At 46.8% G+C, this 18,571-nt stretch overlaps 1 protein-coding gene across 6 annotated transcripts in view; it reads right to left on the bottom strand.

The window, feature by feature from the left end:
- The window catches only part of ARHGAP26 (Rho GTPase activating protein 26), a 2,045,367-nt gene that overhangs the window by 1,514,382 nt on the left and 512,414 nt on the right, over nt 1-18,571 (bottom strand). For all 6 annotated transcript variants that reach the window (XM_086931644.1, XM_086931645.1, XM_086931643.1 and 3 more), the window contains exon 7: nt 3,132-3,236. In XM_086931644.1, coding sequence (XP_086787770.1) covers nt 3,132-3,236 — 105 coding nt within the window. The remainder of the gene's footprint in view (nt 1-3,131; nt 3,237-18,571) is intronic.

Genomic DNA, 18,571 nt, shown 5'->3' with positions numbered 1-18,571 from the left:
AATTAGCATTTAAAAAACCTTTGAAATTCACAGCAAAAACCATAGGTTTCACACCAGTTATAGTTAGGAATTAGCATTTAAAAAACCTATTAAATTCACATAAAAAACCATAGGTTTCACACCAGTTATAGTTAGCTGGAAATTTTACTGACATAAAACCATTGAAATTCCCACGTTATAGTTAGTTGGACTCACTATAACTTGCGCGTGCAATGCACTGCTGATGACGTCACATATTACATCACTCATGACATGGTCAGTGACATCACTCGTGACATCACTGATGACACCATCCAGTGAATGTGTGACTTTATGAAAAATAAATATGTTTTATCTATGTATTTGTAAAGGTCGATGGAACAATACATTTTTAAAAAGTGTCTTAATGGATGTTTTTTCTAAAAAAAAAAATGATTGGTTAACTGGCTTATTAAGTGTATTTTAGTGAATACATATATTAGAGAGTAATGTTTAAATATTTAAAAATATGTATCAGTGTTTCACTTTGTGCATAAGTGGCCGCATGGGTTGGTGAGTAACTACATGTGTGTGTGTATGGGTTATTAGATTTTTTTTAGTATCAGTATGAGTGTCTGTTTTGTTTAGTGTGGGAATTACTTACTACATTGATGCATGAGTGACTGACTCTTTTTTTGTATGTATTTTAAAGACTGCATATGTGCAGGACTGCATGGTTGAATAGTGTGGATAAGTGTATGTTAGTGAGTAAATGACTGTCTCACTAGTGTTTTTAACAGTAACTACATATGTTTTAATATAGAATATGTGAATATTGATGCATATAAGTGAGTATATGTGAGAGTAAGAGATTGTAAAAGTTCCTGTTTAAATAAGTATGTGTTTCGAAAAGTGATTGTTTAAGAGAATAAATATTTGTAATTTTCATTAGAAGGTGGTAGTGTGTGTATTGCTCTATATGCAAATAAATGGATGATCAATAGTTTATTTGCATGTGTGAGTATGTTTGTGAGTAACTTTTGGATGACTGTCGGTGTGTAACAGGATGTATAGGTGTATCACTTCATATGATGGGTGAGTATATGTATGAGTGACTACAGAGAACTGTTGGTGAATGAGTGGATGTGTATATAGATGGTGGAATTACTGAATTGGTTGTTGTAACTGAAATGGGTAAAATTACAGTGAAAGGAGATCTGTCACTAAGTCACAAGAATGGTATCATCAGTGATGTCATGAGTGATGTCACTGACCATGTCATGAGTGATGTAATATGCGACGTCATCAGCAGTGCATTGCACGCGCAAGTTATAGTGAGTCCAACTAACTATAACGTGGGAATTTCAATGGTTTTATGTCAGTAAAATTTCCAGCTAACTATAACTGGTGTGAAACCTATGTTTTTTTATGTGAATTTAATAGGTTTTTTAAATGCAAATTCCTAACTATAACTGGTGTGAAACCTATGGTTTTTTCAGTGAATATATATACACATACATATACACATTCACACATTACACACACACCAACAAAAAGTAAAAAATATTGTCTCAAAAATCACACCCTGCCATCGTAAATCCTGACCCTTAAGGGAAACTACTTTGTGTGCGGAGGTGCTCCTTGCGAAAGGGCAGAAAACCACCAGCGTAGCCAAAGTGGAGTTCGCCAACGGCTGAAGCTGACTAAATGGCTGTCCCATCATTCAGATTATAATTTTGTATCATACTGATAGAAGGTTTGAAGCCGGGTGAAGTGGAGTCATTTAGTGTATGCAACTCTGTGAAAGGTCCAATGCTGGAGAACCGGATTACTTCATTTGTAGACACCTGTCAAGAAAGACTAGCAACACAGTCTCAGGCAGAGCATCAAACCCTGTCCACCCCTTCAAGTTAGCCATTTTACTCTTTAAGGACTACTTTCTTTTTAAATGGCAAGTGTGAGGTTGGGGATTGTGCAGTCCTTGACAGGAAATTACATTCACTTCAAGTTTTCAACATTTCGAAAACGATGAAACTGGACAAGGACTCAGGATGGCCTAACCGAGAAGTATAGTAATGGATGCGTTTTCTAAAGCTTCTTACTGGCACTTCACAGTGATTAGTTTGTGGATTGTAATTGGAGTTCTCAGGTTTTGCGTTTACGTGCATCAGGGGTCAGGCCCTCAAGAACACAAGGGTACCATTTTCAAAAGGATCAAGACAACTGCAAAAGTATTTGAGAGCAGTTTTACCACGGCAACTCACCTGTTATAGCACTTTAGATAAATAGAACCACAGCCCAATGAAAACCGAGAACTAGTAATATAACATATTACATTCAATCTGCGACAAAAATAACTCAGTTTGTTCTCAATTACTTAGTCTTACTGAGACTTCGCCTCTTTTACTAAAACTAGCTAAAACCGGGATTCTAATATAATATCTACACAATTCCTACAACTATGGTAGACAGCAGCAGTGAAAATAACTTTTGGTATTAAAAAATGTTTTGTTTTCAAATGACAAACGTAAGAAAGGGAAGCTGTGGTATGCAACAGTCTTTCTTTGCTTTCCATTTCTGCTTCAGAAGGATATGGACTGGGTACGGACAAACACAATGGGGAAAAAGATGGAAGAAAGCATGTGCTTTCTCTTCAAATGAAAAAAGGAGATAACTAAGGAGGTAAAGCAGTAGCAAAAAATTGATAATGCAAGGTTAAAATGGGAGATTGGGCTAAATATGCAAAGGAGAGCACCAATACAAAAATAGCAACAAAAAAACTGGCACATTCTTTTTTTTAAATGCATTTATTTATTTTAAAAGGTAGCGTCGGGGGTGGGGTTGACCAGAAGATTGAAAAGTCAAAGTGACTTGGTTAAAGATACAAAGATTTCAAGATAAAGTATTCAGCTGCATGAGTATAGCAACAGGTAGAGCAAATATGTAGCGGTCATGGTTTGGGTAGAGGTCTCAAAATATGCCAGGGAGGTTTACCCTGTGCTGAATACCATCAATGCACATAAGAACTAGTGCAGAAATACCCTGAGGTACTAGGGCTCTGCAGTTCACCAAACCAGGACATGCAGCAATATCCGACTAGGAGAAAGCAATAAGTGGCTAATGTTCCTTAATCAGCAAACCAAGAGAAGAGGCCAGCAGTGTGGAGTACTTACATTCTGTATACTGATCGTCAGCTCCGTTTTGAAATCGCTAAAGTCCTTTGCCAATTCATAGCCATGATGATAAAAGGTGAAGAGACCTTGTAAGAAAGCAAGCAACTGCAAAAAAATAAAAATACAAATATATAATAAATGGCATGGAAGATGAGGAAAGTACGAGCAAGCATTAAAGGCATGAGTGTATTTTTGATAGCAACCACATGAACCACAAAAAGACGTGCACATACGATTTGGGGTCGTGAAGTAGAAGACGTTAACTTCATTATCGGTGGTACCACCTAAGTCGAACTGAAACGCCTGTGCACATTTGCCTTTCCCCTGCACAGTGCACCAGTTAATGAAAACATCTCCTAAGGGCTACATGACTTAGTTTGCAAAAATGAAATACAACTCCTAGACAAATAAACATTACATTTCCAAATAATATAGAACTACTGCAATCTAGTGTTAGCACCCAAGAAAACAAATATTATGGGACCAATGTGACAAAATGAAAAGCAAGGAAAATGGCACACATGTATGACTGCACGAGTGTTCTAATAATGTAAATCTGGTCCTGTGGGTATAACTTACTGTCAATGAACTGGGAAGAAGTGTAGCGAGCAATGGTCAGTGAAACGTTGCCTACTTCAGTGGCAGCTCCTCCGCTAAGGAAGAGTAGCATCGTCCCACTGCTTTTCAGCAGTGCAAACAGGGAAAAATAAAATAACACAATTTTATCATTTTATTTTTCAGCACGAGCCCGGTTGAGGCGTGGCTGTTAAAGCAGGGGGAGGAGGAGGAAATATGTGCACTTAAGTGCGCATGATGGTTTGGCCGGCCGATCATCATGCGCACTTAGCATGTTCTCCACCTGGCTATCTTGCACAGTCTGGGTGGAGAACATGCACAGGCTCCCACTCCCTGTGTGAGCATCAAGCCAGGGCACTTAGATCAATCCCAACACTGCTGTCATCCTGGTGACAGCAGTGCCATGATTGGCTTAGATGAGCCTGTATGCTTCCTGCTTCTGGGAGTCAGGAAGAGAAGTGAAGGCAAGGCCATGGAGGAGGGACGGCAGCTGTGCAGAGGCAAATGTTTTTTTCAAAATTCAGCCGTACCAGCCTGCACTGGCCTACTTACCAACTCGTTATGCACCAAGCAGAATGGTGGGATTCAACAATGCTCCAATGAAACCAGTCTTCCAACACCAAATTAGAGCGACTTCTAACTGCTCCAACAAGAAGAGGCTATTGTGTTAAGGCAACTGAGGGCAACTTGGTATGGTCTAAACTGCATTGCTGCCAAGGTTTCAGATTGCCTAAGTGTGACATTTTCATATATCAGTGTAATTATGAGTGACATTTCAATGACTATGAGTGACACTTTCGTGCAAGCAAAATCAAGCAATGAAGACGAGGGAAACAAATATCAGAAATTACACACATTTGAGCAACGAGAAACTAAGAAGATCTTAAAACTGCTGCAATTGACCTATGGCTTTGCTGTTACTCAATATTGGTGACTGCTGTAATTTCTACTGTAATGCTCTTTGTCTATCATATATGGCCCAACACCATCGTGTAGTATCAATCATTTATATGCCTTATATGATCTATTTAACTCCTAAAGCACTCAAACAGATTTCGTTCCCTCTCTCACAAACAGTTCATTTGCTTTATAGTTCTGCTCATACCAATCTAGGGTTTCAGGGCACTTCACATCCGACACATTATATCAACACGATGACTCTTTCGTGGGTACTCCAGTGTCGCAAATGTTATTCGTAGCACATCTCCCCTGATAGCAGCTGAAGTGGTTAATAGGTAGTTCATACATCAAGCAAGCAGTGTGGGGTGAAACTGAAGCTCTTTGTAGTGTTCACAAACATTCTGTATGGTGTACTGCAAGAAATCGAGCACAAATATATAATTAGTAACCAGGGGCTCAGGCCAGCAGAATATTCGAAATTGAAAAAATCCCGCAGTGTCACCTGTGACCTTAGTATCAACACAGGCCGGCACTGACTGAAGGCTGCAGCTGCCCGACCACGCGCTGCCATTGTAAATCACACAGGCTGGTGACACTTACTTGGGACAGTAGTCGCAGAGTCCGGAGGAGTGTAGCGCCGCGGGTGGCGCTCTAACAGTTGCTTGATATGCGACGCCGCTGCAGTCTCTCTGTTAGGCAGTGGCTGCTGTCTCACTTAGGCCGCAAGCCAGTGCGCACCGCAGAAATTTGGGTTTGCCGGCCGATCGCCTCAATTATTATTATCACCCTCCAGGCTGGCAGGACAGTGAGTCCCGGGAGGGGCCGTCCACAGTGCCATGCAGACTCTATCCTGGCGGCCGCTGCAACCGGGTGGGGGGTCACTCACTCCTCTCGGGCTCCCTCAGGTCTGGCATTATTGAGTTGAGGGGGTTAACCCCTTCGCTGCAGCGGGAATTCCGCCGCAGCGCTAAGGGGGCGGGGGGGCCGAGCGGCGCTCGCATGCTCGTGACGGAGCCGCTCCGTCACGAGCCGTGGTTGAGCTGTGCTCACTGCGGAGCGGTTCAGTCATGGCCCGCCCAGCTCAATGGAACGTCCAGCGCAGGCGCGGAATTCGAGCCGCGCAGGCGCGCCGAGCGGGCCATGACGGAACCGCTCCGTCATGAGCACAGCTCAACCGAGGTTCATGACGGAGCGGCTCCGTCATGAGCATAGAAGGGGTTAAGTAAATTAACGGCGGATAGCGCACGTCGGCGCGAACAGTGCTTGCTGGAGGCAGCGCGACGCTGCAAGCGCCATATTTGAACATTTTGAAGCCGCGCAAAACACTAGGCAGCTGGCACTTTCATTTACAATCTTCCGGTGCACCAGGATGTGATGTCACTGCGCCCCCACAAGCACCGGCCTCAAGATGCGGGGATCCAAGGTGATACATTGTATCAGTGTGAGTCACGGTCCCTGCGAACAGCCTTAATTAATCAACTGCAAGCCTGTGGGAGCATTGGGGGCACGGTGCGCTGCCATACTAAACGGTTTTAACTGCCAGCCAACAATTCAGTGGCCGATGTGAGACAGATGCATTATGCGTGACAACGCATTTCAGTGCGGTGATGCGGATCACCACACTGAAATGGGTTAGTGTCACACCTGATGCGTGATGCTTGGCAGGCCTGAAACTGTAGAAATAAAGTCAGCACCGAACTGACCGATTGCTGAAAATTAGTTTTGGAAAAATAACTTTAAACACAGTTGCAGTCTTGGAATTAGGTCAAACACCAATCTATGACCTCGAGGACTAGACAGTGATTAACCCAAAAGGTGACCAGTTACAGAGGTGTATTGGTGATTTGTTACTAATTAAACAAGTATTCGGGTGATCCCACACGTAACCACAGGCAAGCAACTTTTAGTGATGTCATTATGTACAGCTCGATTTTAATTGCTCCAAACACAATTCTATCGATCAAGCATATCGCTTCCCATCTCTAGCGGTGTATAAAGTAATTGCTCACTCTTGTTTGGCATGTGCACACACTTCTCGCATTTGCACACTGTTTTTGTCTTAAGCTAGCCCTTGCTCCAACAATTGGGAGTATAATATGGTCTGGCCCGTCATTTTATAGTTTGCAATTGTGTGGTATGCTATGGCCGGTCATTGTATGGTGTGATATGTCCTGTTGTATGGTCGGTAACTGTCTATGTATAATATGGCTTGCCTCTGTATAGTATAATAAGGCCTGTCATTGTATAGCTGAGTGTGGTAATCTTGGTTACAAAGTACACATTAAGCTAGGGAGAAAGCGTAATAGAAGTGCCCAAACAAGAAGAAAAGCACTTTACAATATAATGTTATTTTCACACTAGAATGTGGTAGCCAACCTGTAAATGTGCAAACAAATCAATTTAAAATACACCCCGTTTTTGAATAAAGCATTGAAATCATGCCCAAGACATCCTATAAATCATGAAACACGTAGCAAAAAAAAAATCACTAAACGAGTGATCACTTAACAGTGATAGCAGAAAGCCTTTAATGTATTTTGAAATCATTATTATAAGCGACACTAACAAAGTGTGGCCTGGTGATGTTATGCTTCACAAAGAATAATAGGTGAGAGGATAAAAAGTAAAAGGGAACGAACATGGGAAACGATCGGTAAACGCAACAACTTGGTGCAAAACCAGGAGTAAGACAACCTAAAAACACATACATTGTAACCAAGTTCTGCAAGGAGAAGAAAATAGGCTTAGACAGAAAGCGGAGGAAACAGCATAAGGACACTCAAAAAAGGAAGCAGTACTTGGCCCACACTCCAGGGATAGGGGGAACACACAGAAAGTGAAGCCTAAGCAAAGCCAGCCCTTGCTGACCAAAGAGTAGCCCAGGAAATGAGACTATCAGTTAATCCAACAAATGGCAAGCAGTGAATGTCCTCTAAACCACCTGTATATAAACAAAATGTCTTTCAAGCAACAGCATATGCGATGCCTTAGTTGAGACCTTAAATGTGTAGTGATTAGGGTGGAAAGAGGGGGAAGGTTGTGAACATAAAGGCCAAACACCTCAATGAACATTTGGTTGAAGGTAGAGAGTGTAAAAAACATATGCACTTCTTCAAGAACATCCAGCAAGACAAACTGTCGACAAAATATTGATCCCATACCAGCGATTGTGGTTTACTGTGCTACCTTGCTTGTAAGTAGTTGTGATATAAATGCTTGCGGTATGGTGTGGATTCATTTCAATCACATTAAACCCACAGGTTTCCGTATGTCTAACTCTGCCTTAACGCAAAGGTTTAGGGGTGAAAGACATATGTCGGAAGACCCATTTAAATTCTCTGTAAAACTTCACAGCATTGGTCACCATATTGCTTTGTAATCATAGCTAATGAAAAAAGACATACAGAAATCACCAACTTGAGTCCCTTTTGGGGAAACAATACCCACTTGCCTACACCAAACTTATTGCATGCCAATAGGAACGTCTATGCAATCTTTACAAAATTAAGGATATTAACCTTTCAAATTGTCATGATTCTGCTTGGCAGTGTTTAGTTTTGGTGTTTTGAAATGGCGGTATTAAGACAAATGGATGCTAATAGGGGACGACACAATCCTGATCGCCTGTTATCCTGCCTCTTCTGTTTTCTAAATTATGATCACGGTTGGGTCGGATCACTTTGTGGCTGGATCTGAATGGTAGAGCTCTGATTGAAGAGAAGTTTATGAGTGCCACAAGCAAGCCAAGAAAAGCTTAATGCCAAAGGGTTTCAATGACTGTGGACAGATTGATATGAGCCAACAGATAAGACATAAGATGCAGAAGTATCCTACGACACAATATTGCTAGCCAAGGCTGGCCATGGAGCAAGAACCATTAGAAACTGTACCTGATGGCAGGAGCACAATTGCCAAGTAAAATGATGCACCAGGGACCACTGTTTTTAAGTCCTAACGAGTGGTGTGCATACATTACAGACGTCATATGGTTGAACACATGTGGTGAGAGAACCAACAGTGGGTGGTTCCTAATATAAAGGAAAGCTGGGCCAGAGTATGGAAAAGAACTAAAGAAAGCTTTTTTTTTTTTGGAAAAACCTTTATTTGTAAGTCAAAGTACACAGCTATTTAGCCATACATCCTGGAGGCTAGGCAGCATAGTATCATTAGAACGGCTGGTGCACACAACACATAGTGTAAAATTGTACGAGGTTTATTTTTAATGTTATAAAAATTAAGAAAAACGAAATAGAACACAAGAAATAGAGCACCAAACTAGTGCTAGAAGGCAAGGCAGAAGTACATGTATGCGACAATACCCAGGCCATGGGGAGGCTAGGCCAGTAATCCTGAAAACATACACATATGAACAGCACCTAATGGGTGATCATGGGAGGGAAGAATGCAGGATGTGCCTATTAGTAACACTTGGGTTGGAGCCATAGGCTACGGAGATAATCATTCGTCCAAGGGGGCAGTGTCAGGCGGGAGACATATCACCCCTATATTCATTCCAGGCCCCCCAGATCTTATGCCACTTCTTGGGTTTACCCCGGGCCACATACACTGTTTTCTCACGAAACATACACCAATCCATGTTGGTCTTCCACAATGTCACCGAGGGAGGTGACGCTGCGCCCCACTTCTGGACAATGTCACGCTTTGCCACCATATTACCCAAGGTGATCCATTGGGTTTGCGCACTGTTCTAGTCCGTGGGGCCCCATACATTCAGCAGGCAGCGCCGGGCCTCGGCCAGCAAGTCCACTCCAGTCACCTCACTCATCACCATGTGGATACGCCTCCAGTACGAAGCGACCACATGACACTCCCATATGATGTGCATGAAGGTAGCCAGTTCACCACAACCACGCCTACAGAGGCCATCGACCGAGTGGCCCATATGTATCAGTCGGGGACCGGTAACAAACCCTGTGTAGGATTTTTAGCTGGACCAAGCGCAGTCTGGCCGGGATCGCTACCTCCTTGGGGGATGATACCGCATACTGCGAATCTTCGTCATCCAACTCAACACCATCACAAACCCATTGCTCTCACACCAAGAAGGTGGTCAGTGCGGACATTGATTATTTTTTTGTAAATCAACGAGATGGCACTGTCCGGCATATGACCGTCCAGTACCCTGTCTTCCAACGAGGACGACTCTGGGACCTTCTCACCCTCCGGCATCACTGCCAAAAGGGCGTGCTGCAGTTGGGCGTACCTAAAAAATTCTGTCGCTCCCAGCTGAAACTCAGTCTGTAGAGCAGCTAAGGATTTTATTTCACCCTTGACCATCATGTCTTCAACTTTAGAAATACCAATCAGGTCCCATCGATCAAACCCCTTGGTATGCCACAATTTGCCCAATAATTCAGAGTCGTAAAGTGGAGTGGCCATCGTGAGTCTTCCTTTCCATCCCTGCGCTTTTGTGACCGCCCTCCATATGTGAACCGCTGTCCTAGTCGGACCTGTCATTCTGCCATTCAGAGATCTCGAGTACAAAGCCCTGTAATATTTCCCGTCGTCCAGGAGCCACAGATCCATGGCGTAATCCGGACTTACAGCTGGACCATAGAAGCCATGATTGAGGGCGGCTAGCTGGGAAGCCCAATAATACCTCCGGATGTCAGGCAATGCAATACCTCCGTCGTACCACGGAAGCGTAAGTTTAGTGATAGCAATGCGCGGCCTGCCATCCCAGAGAAGGGCCCGCTGTAAGCCCTCGACCTCTCTGAAATACACGGATGGGACCGGGTCCTGGGTATTCTGAAGCGCATACAAGAATCTGGGCAGGGACATCATTTTGAACAATGCCGCACGTCCGGGCAGGGAAAGCGGCAGCTTCCGCCACCCCTCTACATCCCACCGAAGGCGCGCAAGAGGGGGAAGCAAGTTGTTCGCATAACGTGTCATGGAATTGACTGAAATGTAGATACCCAAGTATTTAAATCCCTGCCTCGCGACCTGTATGTTGCAGTCCCTCGGGAGCCGCGGAACCTCACCTCTCGGAACATATAAATGTTACTTCGACCAATTGATTACCAGGCCGGAATGCCTACCGAAGGTATGCAGCACATCGCACACCACGATAAGGGACTTGCAAGGAGAGGTGAGATAAAGCAAGATGTCGTCCGCATATAAAGACACACGGTCCTCGAATCCGGGAGACCACTTTATCCCGTTAATGTCCGGGTGAAATCGCAGCCATGCAGCCAGAAGCTCAAGTGCCAACGCATACAACAAGGGCGACAGGGGGCAACCCTGCCTGGTGCCCCTGCGGAGAGCGAATGACGCAGATACGCGGCCGTTGACCATAACATTAGCAAGTGGACTGGCATACAGAAGCTTGACCCATCCTATGAATTCCGGACCAAATCCAAACTTCGCCAGCACCGCCCACAGGTAGTTCCACTCAAGGGAGTCAAAGGCCATCGTGGCATCCAAAGACGCCAAAACGGCCAGCTTCCGGGGCGTACGGACCCTCGCGAGGGCCCCGTGGAGTCTTCTAAGATTAAGGGCAGTGTTGCGGTGTGGAATAAAGTTAGATTGATCCGGATGAACCAAGTCGCTAATCGCGCCAACCAGTCGGTTAGCCAGCAATTTAGCCAAGATCTTAGGTTCAGCATTCAGCAGAGAAATGGGGCGATACGATCGACACAGGTCTCTGGGCTTCCCTTCCTTATGAATGACCACGATGGTGGCCAATCTCTGGTCCGGGGGAAGCGTACCCACCTCCCGCGCCTCCAGGAACATGTCCTGTAAGGGCGGGGCGATGGCATCGGGCTTTATCTTATAGAGCTCCACCGGGAAGCCGTTGGGGCCGGGCGCCTTGCCGGACCTCAGGGAGTGTATCGTGAGAGCGACCTCGTCAACAGTGATATCTCTATCCATGTCGTCACGTTCAGTGTCCGACAGGCACGGAAGGTCGACCTCTTGCAGTAGTGCATCGGAGTCGACCTCAGACATCTCAGAGACCGAAGTGTAAACGGACTCAAAGTACTCGGCGAAGACCATGACTATAGCGCTGGGGTCGGTAACAGCCACGCCGTCCTCCCCCAAAAACCTCAGGGACCACTCGGCGGGCCCTCTCCTTGTCAAGCCATGCAATAAGCTTGCCCGCCTTGTCCCCGACATCGTAGATCCTCCCCTGCTGTTCTCTGCCCATGATCTTAGCTGCATCAGTAACAGTGGCCCGGTACTCTGACTGCTTAAGCGAGAGAACATGGAGTAGGTCCGGTGTCGGATCGGTCTCCAATTGGGAGTCGAGGTCCGCGATCTCGGATTCAATCCGCACCACGTCCGCGTCCCTACGTCTTCGCACCTCGGCTATTAAGGAGAAGGCCTCTCCTCTCAAGACAGTCTTAAAGGCCTCCCATAGGGAGACAGCTGATGTGACCGAGCCCGTGTTTTCGGAGAAATAGAGCTCAATGGCTTTGGCCAGGAGTCCACGCGTCTCAGGGTTACGGAAGTACCACGGATTAATCGGCGCCACCCTCTCGGCTACCACGATGTCAAAGTCAAAGGACACCCAGACCGGAGAATGGTCAGAGATGCCCCTGGCCATCAGTCGGGCCTCAGAGACCGCCGATGCGTGGGCCGCTAGAGCCAGAACGTAGTCAATTCTGGAGAGGCTACCGTGAGCCCCTGAGTGGAACGAGTATTGACGCTGGGTAGGATGCAAGAGCCTCCAGCAGTCAATAAGCCCCATAGTGTCCAAGAAGTCGGGAAGCCAGGACTGCGCAACTCGAAGATCTCTGGATGGATGCCTGTCTAAGGTCCCCGAACCAACCGCATTGAAATCCCCACCCACAATAAGCAGGCCCTCAGGCAAACCCAAAATGGTGCCCCCAAGATCCTGAAACGTGGTTGTTTGCAAACCAGGAGGGACGTAAACAGAAACCAAAACTAGGGTACGCCCCTCCCATCTACCCGTGACGGCGACGTAGCGCCCCCTCTCATCAGTCACGCTGGATTCTATCTCCAACGGGAGGGACACGCGCACCATGATCCCCGCCCCCCGGGACCCCGAAGAGAACCCAGAGTGTGCCACCATCTTGAAACGCTTTCTATTAAGCGCATGGGACGTGTTTCCTACCAAATGAGTTTCCTGCAACAAAATAATATCAGGCATACATCTCTTGAACATTTGTAGTACTACACCTCTCTTAATACGATCTCCCAGCCCATTAACATTCCAACACAGTACAATCAATTTCTTACCCCCTATCGTCAAAGTGAAGGCCCATGCCAGCCCTGGCGGGTGGCGTCGCTACGAAACCATATGCAGCACAACATTTACCTTGCCTTGAAGTAGAAAAGTGGAGAAAGAGAACAAGTGAACAACAAAGAACCCAACCACCCCCTACCCTGCACCCCTGCATCAGACTAAAGAGCCCCCCCAACTAGCAGTGTGCCTGTCGCCCCTAGAAAACTACACTACGAAAAGCCCCTAGAGGAGAAAGGAGGCTACCCTATCCCCCCCCCTTCCCCCGTTCAAGAAGTAAGGATAGTATCCAAAAATACAGTACTGTGATACCGACTGCCATGGGCAGTCCCATTGTCCGGAAAAAGGTCCGAAGGATCATTTTACTCCTGTTGCTCAGGGCCACCCTTTGCTCCTTCCGACTGTTCCTCGTGTTCCTCGCGCCGTTGAGGCAAAGTGTCCAGCCAGTCCCCCGCGACCTCAGGCAAGTCAAAGAACAAGGCACGGCTGTCGTGCTCAATACGCAGTTTCGCGGGGAACAACATGGAGTACTTCATCCCCAATTCCCGCAGTTGCCGTTTCACACCCGTGAAGCTTTGCCTCCGCCGCTGAACCGATTGGGTGAAGTCCGGGTAGAAATTGATATCTGCGTTCTGGTATTTCAGCGGCCCATCTCTCCTTGATGCCTGCAGGATAGCGTCCCGGTCCCTAAAGTTGAACACACAGGCAATGATGGGCCGTGGAAGGGCCCCCAACTTCGGGTGGCCTCCGGGCAGTCTGTGGGCACACTCAACCGAAAAGAACTTGCTAAGGCCCCGAGGGGCCAGATGGTTCTGAATCAAGTCTTCAACAAAAAGGTCTGTGGCAGACTCCTCGGCCCCCTCCGGAACACCAACAATACGGACATTCTGGCGCCTGGCACGTCCTTCAAAGTCCTCAAGCCTACGTGCAAATAGCGCTTTTGCGGACTTCAGGTCCCGGACCTCTGATTGCAGGTCCGAGACGTCCGTGGTCAGGCTCGAGGTTTTAATGTCAAGTGATTTGACCTGATCGTTACTCTTGCCCAAATTGGCTCTGATCAGGTTGACCTCAATGGCCAGTGTGTCGACCTTGTGTGCCATGACCTCGTGCTGTTTATGCATCTCGGCTTTTGTACCCTCGATAGCGCCCATAACGTCCCGGAGGGTTGGGGCTGAGTCGTCCGGCGACACCTCCCGATGTATATCCTTGGGTCTCGCAGCGGCACCAGGCGACCTCTTAGGGTGGGCATACCGTTCCATGTTGTTGGATTGGGAGTAGGTTGATTTCCTGTTTGACCGGGGCTTCCCTCTGTCGAATTCGCCTCTGCCCGCCATGATAGGTGAACGACCACCCCGGTTGAACACCCCGGGGCCTCACCGGCTCTCCGATATGACGAGCGGTCGCAGCTGTCCCCGCCTTCCGTTCTGTACCAACACACTCCGCAACTCCGCAAGCTCCGCTCGAGGCGGAGCAGTCACTCTCGTTCCAAGCCACTTCTGTGCGGCTGTGTCGCACTCGCCGGCCCAAGCACGGGCGCTGGTCATGTCACCGTCCCTAAACTTGCACACGGCGTAACTCCACCTAGGAACGTCGGAATCTCAATCGGACAACGAGTCCCGCACCAGCAGCAGTTCACCCACAGTATTCCACTGTCGTGGATCAGTATAGACGACAGGATTAATGCGGAGGATCGGAGGGTCTTCGGAGCTCCGAGCTTACGCGGCCATCTTGGTTGCCCGCGAAGCTCCTCCCCCCTAAAGAAAGCTTTTGAAGAAACACTTTAACCTTGTTCCACAGTTGGGCCTCAAAAGAACTACCTCATTTGGCACAGTACGTTCCCACAATATTAATTTATATCTTCTTTTTATCAGGAAATCTGCATCACCACCCATAGTTCGCGCCCAAGAAGAAACTCAGGCTGCTGCTTCAGAGCCATGAGGTAGGAAGATATGACGAATCCTAACAAGCACAAGGAGCATGGTGCGGTTGCTCATGAGAAGTGCAAGACGCCAATGAGGGAGGGAAAAGCTGCTAAAGCACCACAGTGCATTCAATTATGCAGCTCCTTTATCTTTTAATCTTATTTTAGTTTTATTAAGCCCCCCCACAAGAACTGGCCTTACTTTGCACGCTTGTAGCAACTCAGAAACTTCCATTTAACAGACAGTTTCAAGTGATATTCTGCGCACTAAGTGGAATCTGCTATAGAGCTGAGCAGAGGGACACCCAGGCCAACATGGCCGAGAGAGTACAACTGTGGCAACACCCTGGCCAAATGGAGTACTGGCCCGCACATCCATCTGCCACTTCCTCACAGAGAAAAGGATATTTGAGCCAACACGGCCCTGAACAGTTTGAATAGAGAGCGGACGCGACCGCTGGAGTACACAAAGGCACTGACTGAGAAGAAAATGGTATGCAGAAGGCTTCTTACTATTAAAGAAATGGATAACTCAACAGGGCAGACTTCATTTATCCGATGGAAAGGCCACCATGCTTTATTTCCCCACTGACAGCTACACACAGGCTACGCGCGAAGGAGCCGGCATCGTTCATCTGAATTGCTAGTCATGCGGACTAAAGCCAATGATAATTTATGGGCAACTTCTTGTCTCTGGGCAAATCCGCGTCCCCCACTCTGACAAATGAGGCAATGTGCTTGTCATACAAACGCTGCATCTTTGGAGGTGCCCTTGGGTTGCTTTCTGAGGGCATTTCCAGAGAAGCAGGAGCCCAAATGCTATCAGTGAAAAAAAAAGGGAACTGCAGATGGAAGGCCCGCTCTTCTCTAGCAGCGATTTATTGGTTTGCCGCCAAATATTCAAATACATTAATGTTGAGAGCATTAAATGACCTTAACTCCTAAGAGACCACTTAGATTCTGGTGATAGTATAAGATGAAAGCATTTCTGCACCCGCATTTTGCACTCGTTTCCAGCACTAGAGTTAAGAGCGAACACAAAATGGGCTAAAAAACACTAGTGCACCGTGATCTTAATTAAAACCACCACACAGTAAACCAAGGAGCAAATAAATAAATATAGCCAACCAGTAAACTTGTAATTTGTGACCTGCCATTTTTTAAGAGTTTCCAGTTGCACTCTACTGAAATGGAAAACAGACGAGAACTCGCCGTTTTTCCAACTCCTGTACCTTTTCAGTAACCTGGTCCATTGCACCCTCTATCTAAATTCTCTCCCTCAAATTCATTGGTCAGTGAACTTGTCGCATCCGGAGCACGATATGTTACTCAAGACATCATTTCTTAACACCTCCACATTTCCAACTAAAACCCACTTAGTTCCCTGCACTCCACCTTTCCACATAAATGCCAAGAGCCTCTCCATCCATGAGCACATTCGTCTCAGAACAAAGAGTATACAAACCTCAGATCAAGTTTAATCGGATCATAATGATTTACTGCAAGCAAAGCCACCCGAACGAACTATTAAAATAACATGGCAATCGAACTAAAAAGGTTTTCCGCCCTCAGTCTTAGCCCAGGCTGGTGCAGCTTCCAGGACACACAATGTTTTACCTGCTTTGTGTTGGCCTGCACTGGAGATGGAGGTCTAAATAAGTATTGGGCAGGCCATCCATGTCAATGTAAATGTAATTTGTACTTGTAAAGCGCACTAATACCCCAACTGGGGTGTACTGGCGCTGTAACGCATACCGCTGTGGAACCCTTCCTGGCTTTTCCCTATGAAATGTCCACTCCTGGGCACCCCCAAGGTGAAGCCAGGCATCCCAGCACTGTTGGGGCCGTTGTGGAGATTAAGCAAGCTAATGCCCAGAGTTGCAGAGTGGCACCCATGATCAGAATAGGCACCGAGGCGAGAATGATCAGGTCTGAGGAAATTGAACCCAAGAGCCGCCGAGGCGGGAATTGAACCCTGGTCCCGGGCCAGACCTCTGCATCAAGGTCTGCCGCTCTAACCATTGAGCAAAACTTCTCCATGTGCTGAAGTGCTTAAAAATGTATGACCACTGTGATACAGAGTGCAATGGCAAGGGGGATCAGAGATTTGGGTAAATATATATATGTTCTATAACTGTTTCATTAACCTTTCTCCTTCAGATAAATCCACATCAAATATAACGCACACACCTTAAATGAAAAATAAATGTAAGTTAAAATGAATGGTAGCAAATGCTATCTTTTAAATTATAAATGCTCAGTTGCTTAACACAATCACTGCAGATGTATAGGCATCAACACACTAAGAGAAGAGATACCCTGAGTTTTTTTGAAAGTGCACGTGTTTAGTGTGACTGAGACCGGTAACTAACGGCACCCAGGTAAATCGGGGCTCACCTTACATTTATCTCTGATCTATTATATCGGGTTTGACCAATACGTTTAAGTCAAAATGTATTAACATATCGAATTACTAGCTCTAAGGACAGCTCTGCCCCATTGTTTGAAGTGTTAGCAGTGTATCTTTGGGTTGACAGGTTAGCTCCTACCCAAAGTTCAAGTCTAGTACCACCCTTGATCTCCCCAGTTATTCAGTTACATTTCCTCAGATCTTAAGCGGAAGGCTTTTCAACCAAGTTTTAAACATTGAATATTTGGAGTCACACAATACTGGCAGGCGTTTATTCGCTCCATGCACAGACACATAGTAGAAATCTGGGACCTCAACGCCCTCTCGCCCGACGTCCTCACAGAGACCTGGACAAACACCACCTCCCGACATCGCAAATGCCATCCCAGACGGGTACAAAATCACGAGGAAAGACCGCCCCAACCACCCTGGAGGAGGTCTCCCCATCGTCCACTAAAGCTCCCTCCGGCCAACAACTTCCATCTCGAACGACGCCACGCCCCCCTATGTAACACATCCATTTCCAAATCCAAGCCAACCCCAGAATGACTACGCAGGTCTCTCTCCTACAGACATCCCGGGACCCTATTCCCCAACACCATTGCAGACTTCATCAAACCCTCGCCTCCACAGACTACGTACTGCTCGGAGACCTGAATTTCTACCTTGACAACCTAGCAACCCCAACTCCAACGCCCTCCTGGAGAACCTCGCCAACATCGGACTGAAGCAACTTGACACCACCCACACCCACACAGTGGGACACACCATCGACCCTCTCTTTGCTGGAGGAAATAACATTTGTTTCAGTCACACCACGCAACCTCTCTGGACAGACCACCACTGCGTCCACTTCTCAAAACCCACAGTAAACAAGCCTACACCACGCCTACCATGCAGAAACTGAAGCAAAATCACCAAAGAGCACCTCACCTTCACCCCTAGCTGCACTCCTTCCCCACCACAACTGATGCCAACTCTGCAGTCAACGACCCATCCTACCCTCCTCACCTGGACCACTGTCACCACAGTAGACATCGCAAAGACTATGAGGAGCATCCACTCCGGAGCACCCACTGACCCCTGCCCACCGCACATCTTCCATAGGGCCGCCTCAGTCATCGCAGCAGAACTACAATGGCCAATCTATTGCACCCTCGAAACAGGCACATTCCCCCGACAACTGGAAATGCGCCAAAGTCAAACCCCTTCTCAAGAAGTCCTTCGCAGACCCGATGGACATCAAGAGCTACAGGCCCATCTCTCTCCTCCCCTTCACTGCCAAAGTCGCTGGGAAAATAGTCAACACCAAGCTAACACACTTCATAGAATCCAACAACCTCCTCAACTCATTTCAATCGGGAGTCCGCAGCAACCACAGCACCAAGATTGCCCTCCTAGCCACC

This window comes from Lissotriton vulgaris, chromosome 7 (assembly GCF_964263255.1).
Source record: "Lissotriton vulgaris chromosome 7, aLisVul1.2, whole genome shotgun sequence".
Classification (NCBI taxonomy): domain Eukaryota; kingdom Metazoa; phylum Chordata; class Amphibia; order Caudata; family Salamandridae; genus Lissotriton; species Lissotriton vulgaris.
Note: the sequence above shows the minus strand (reverse complement) of the source record. Positions and strands in the feature narration are given on the sequence as shown.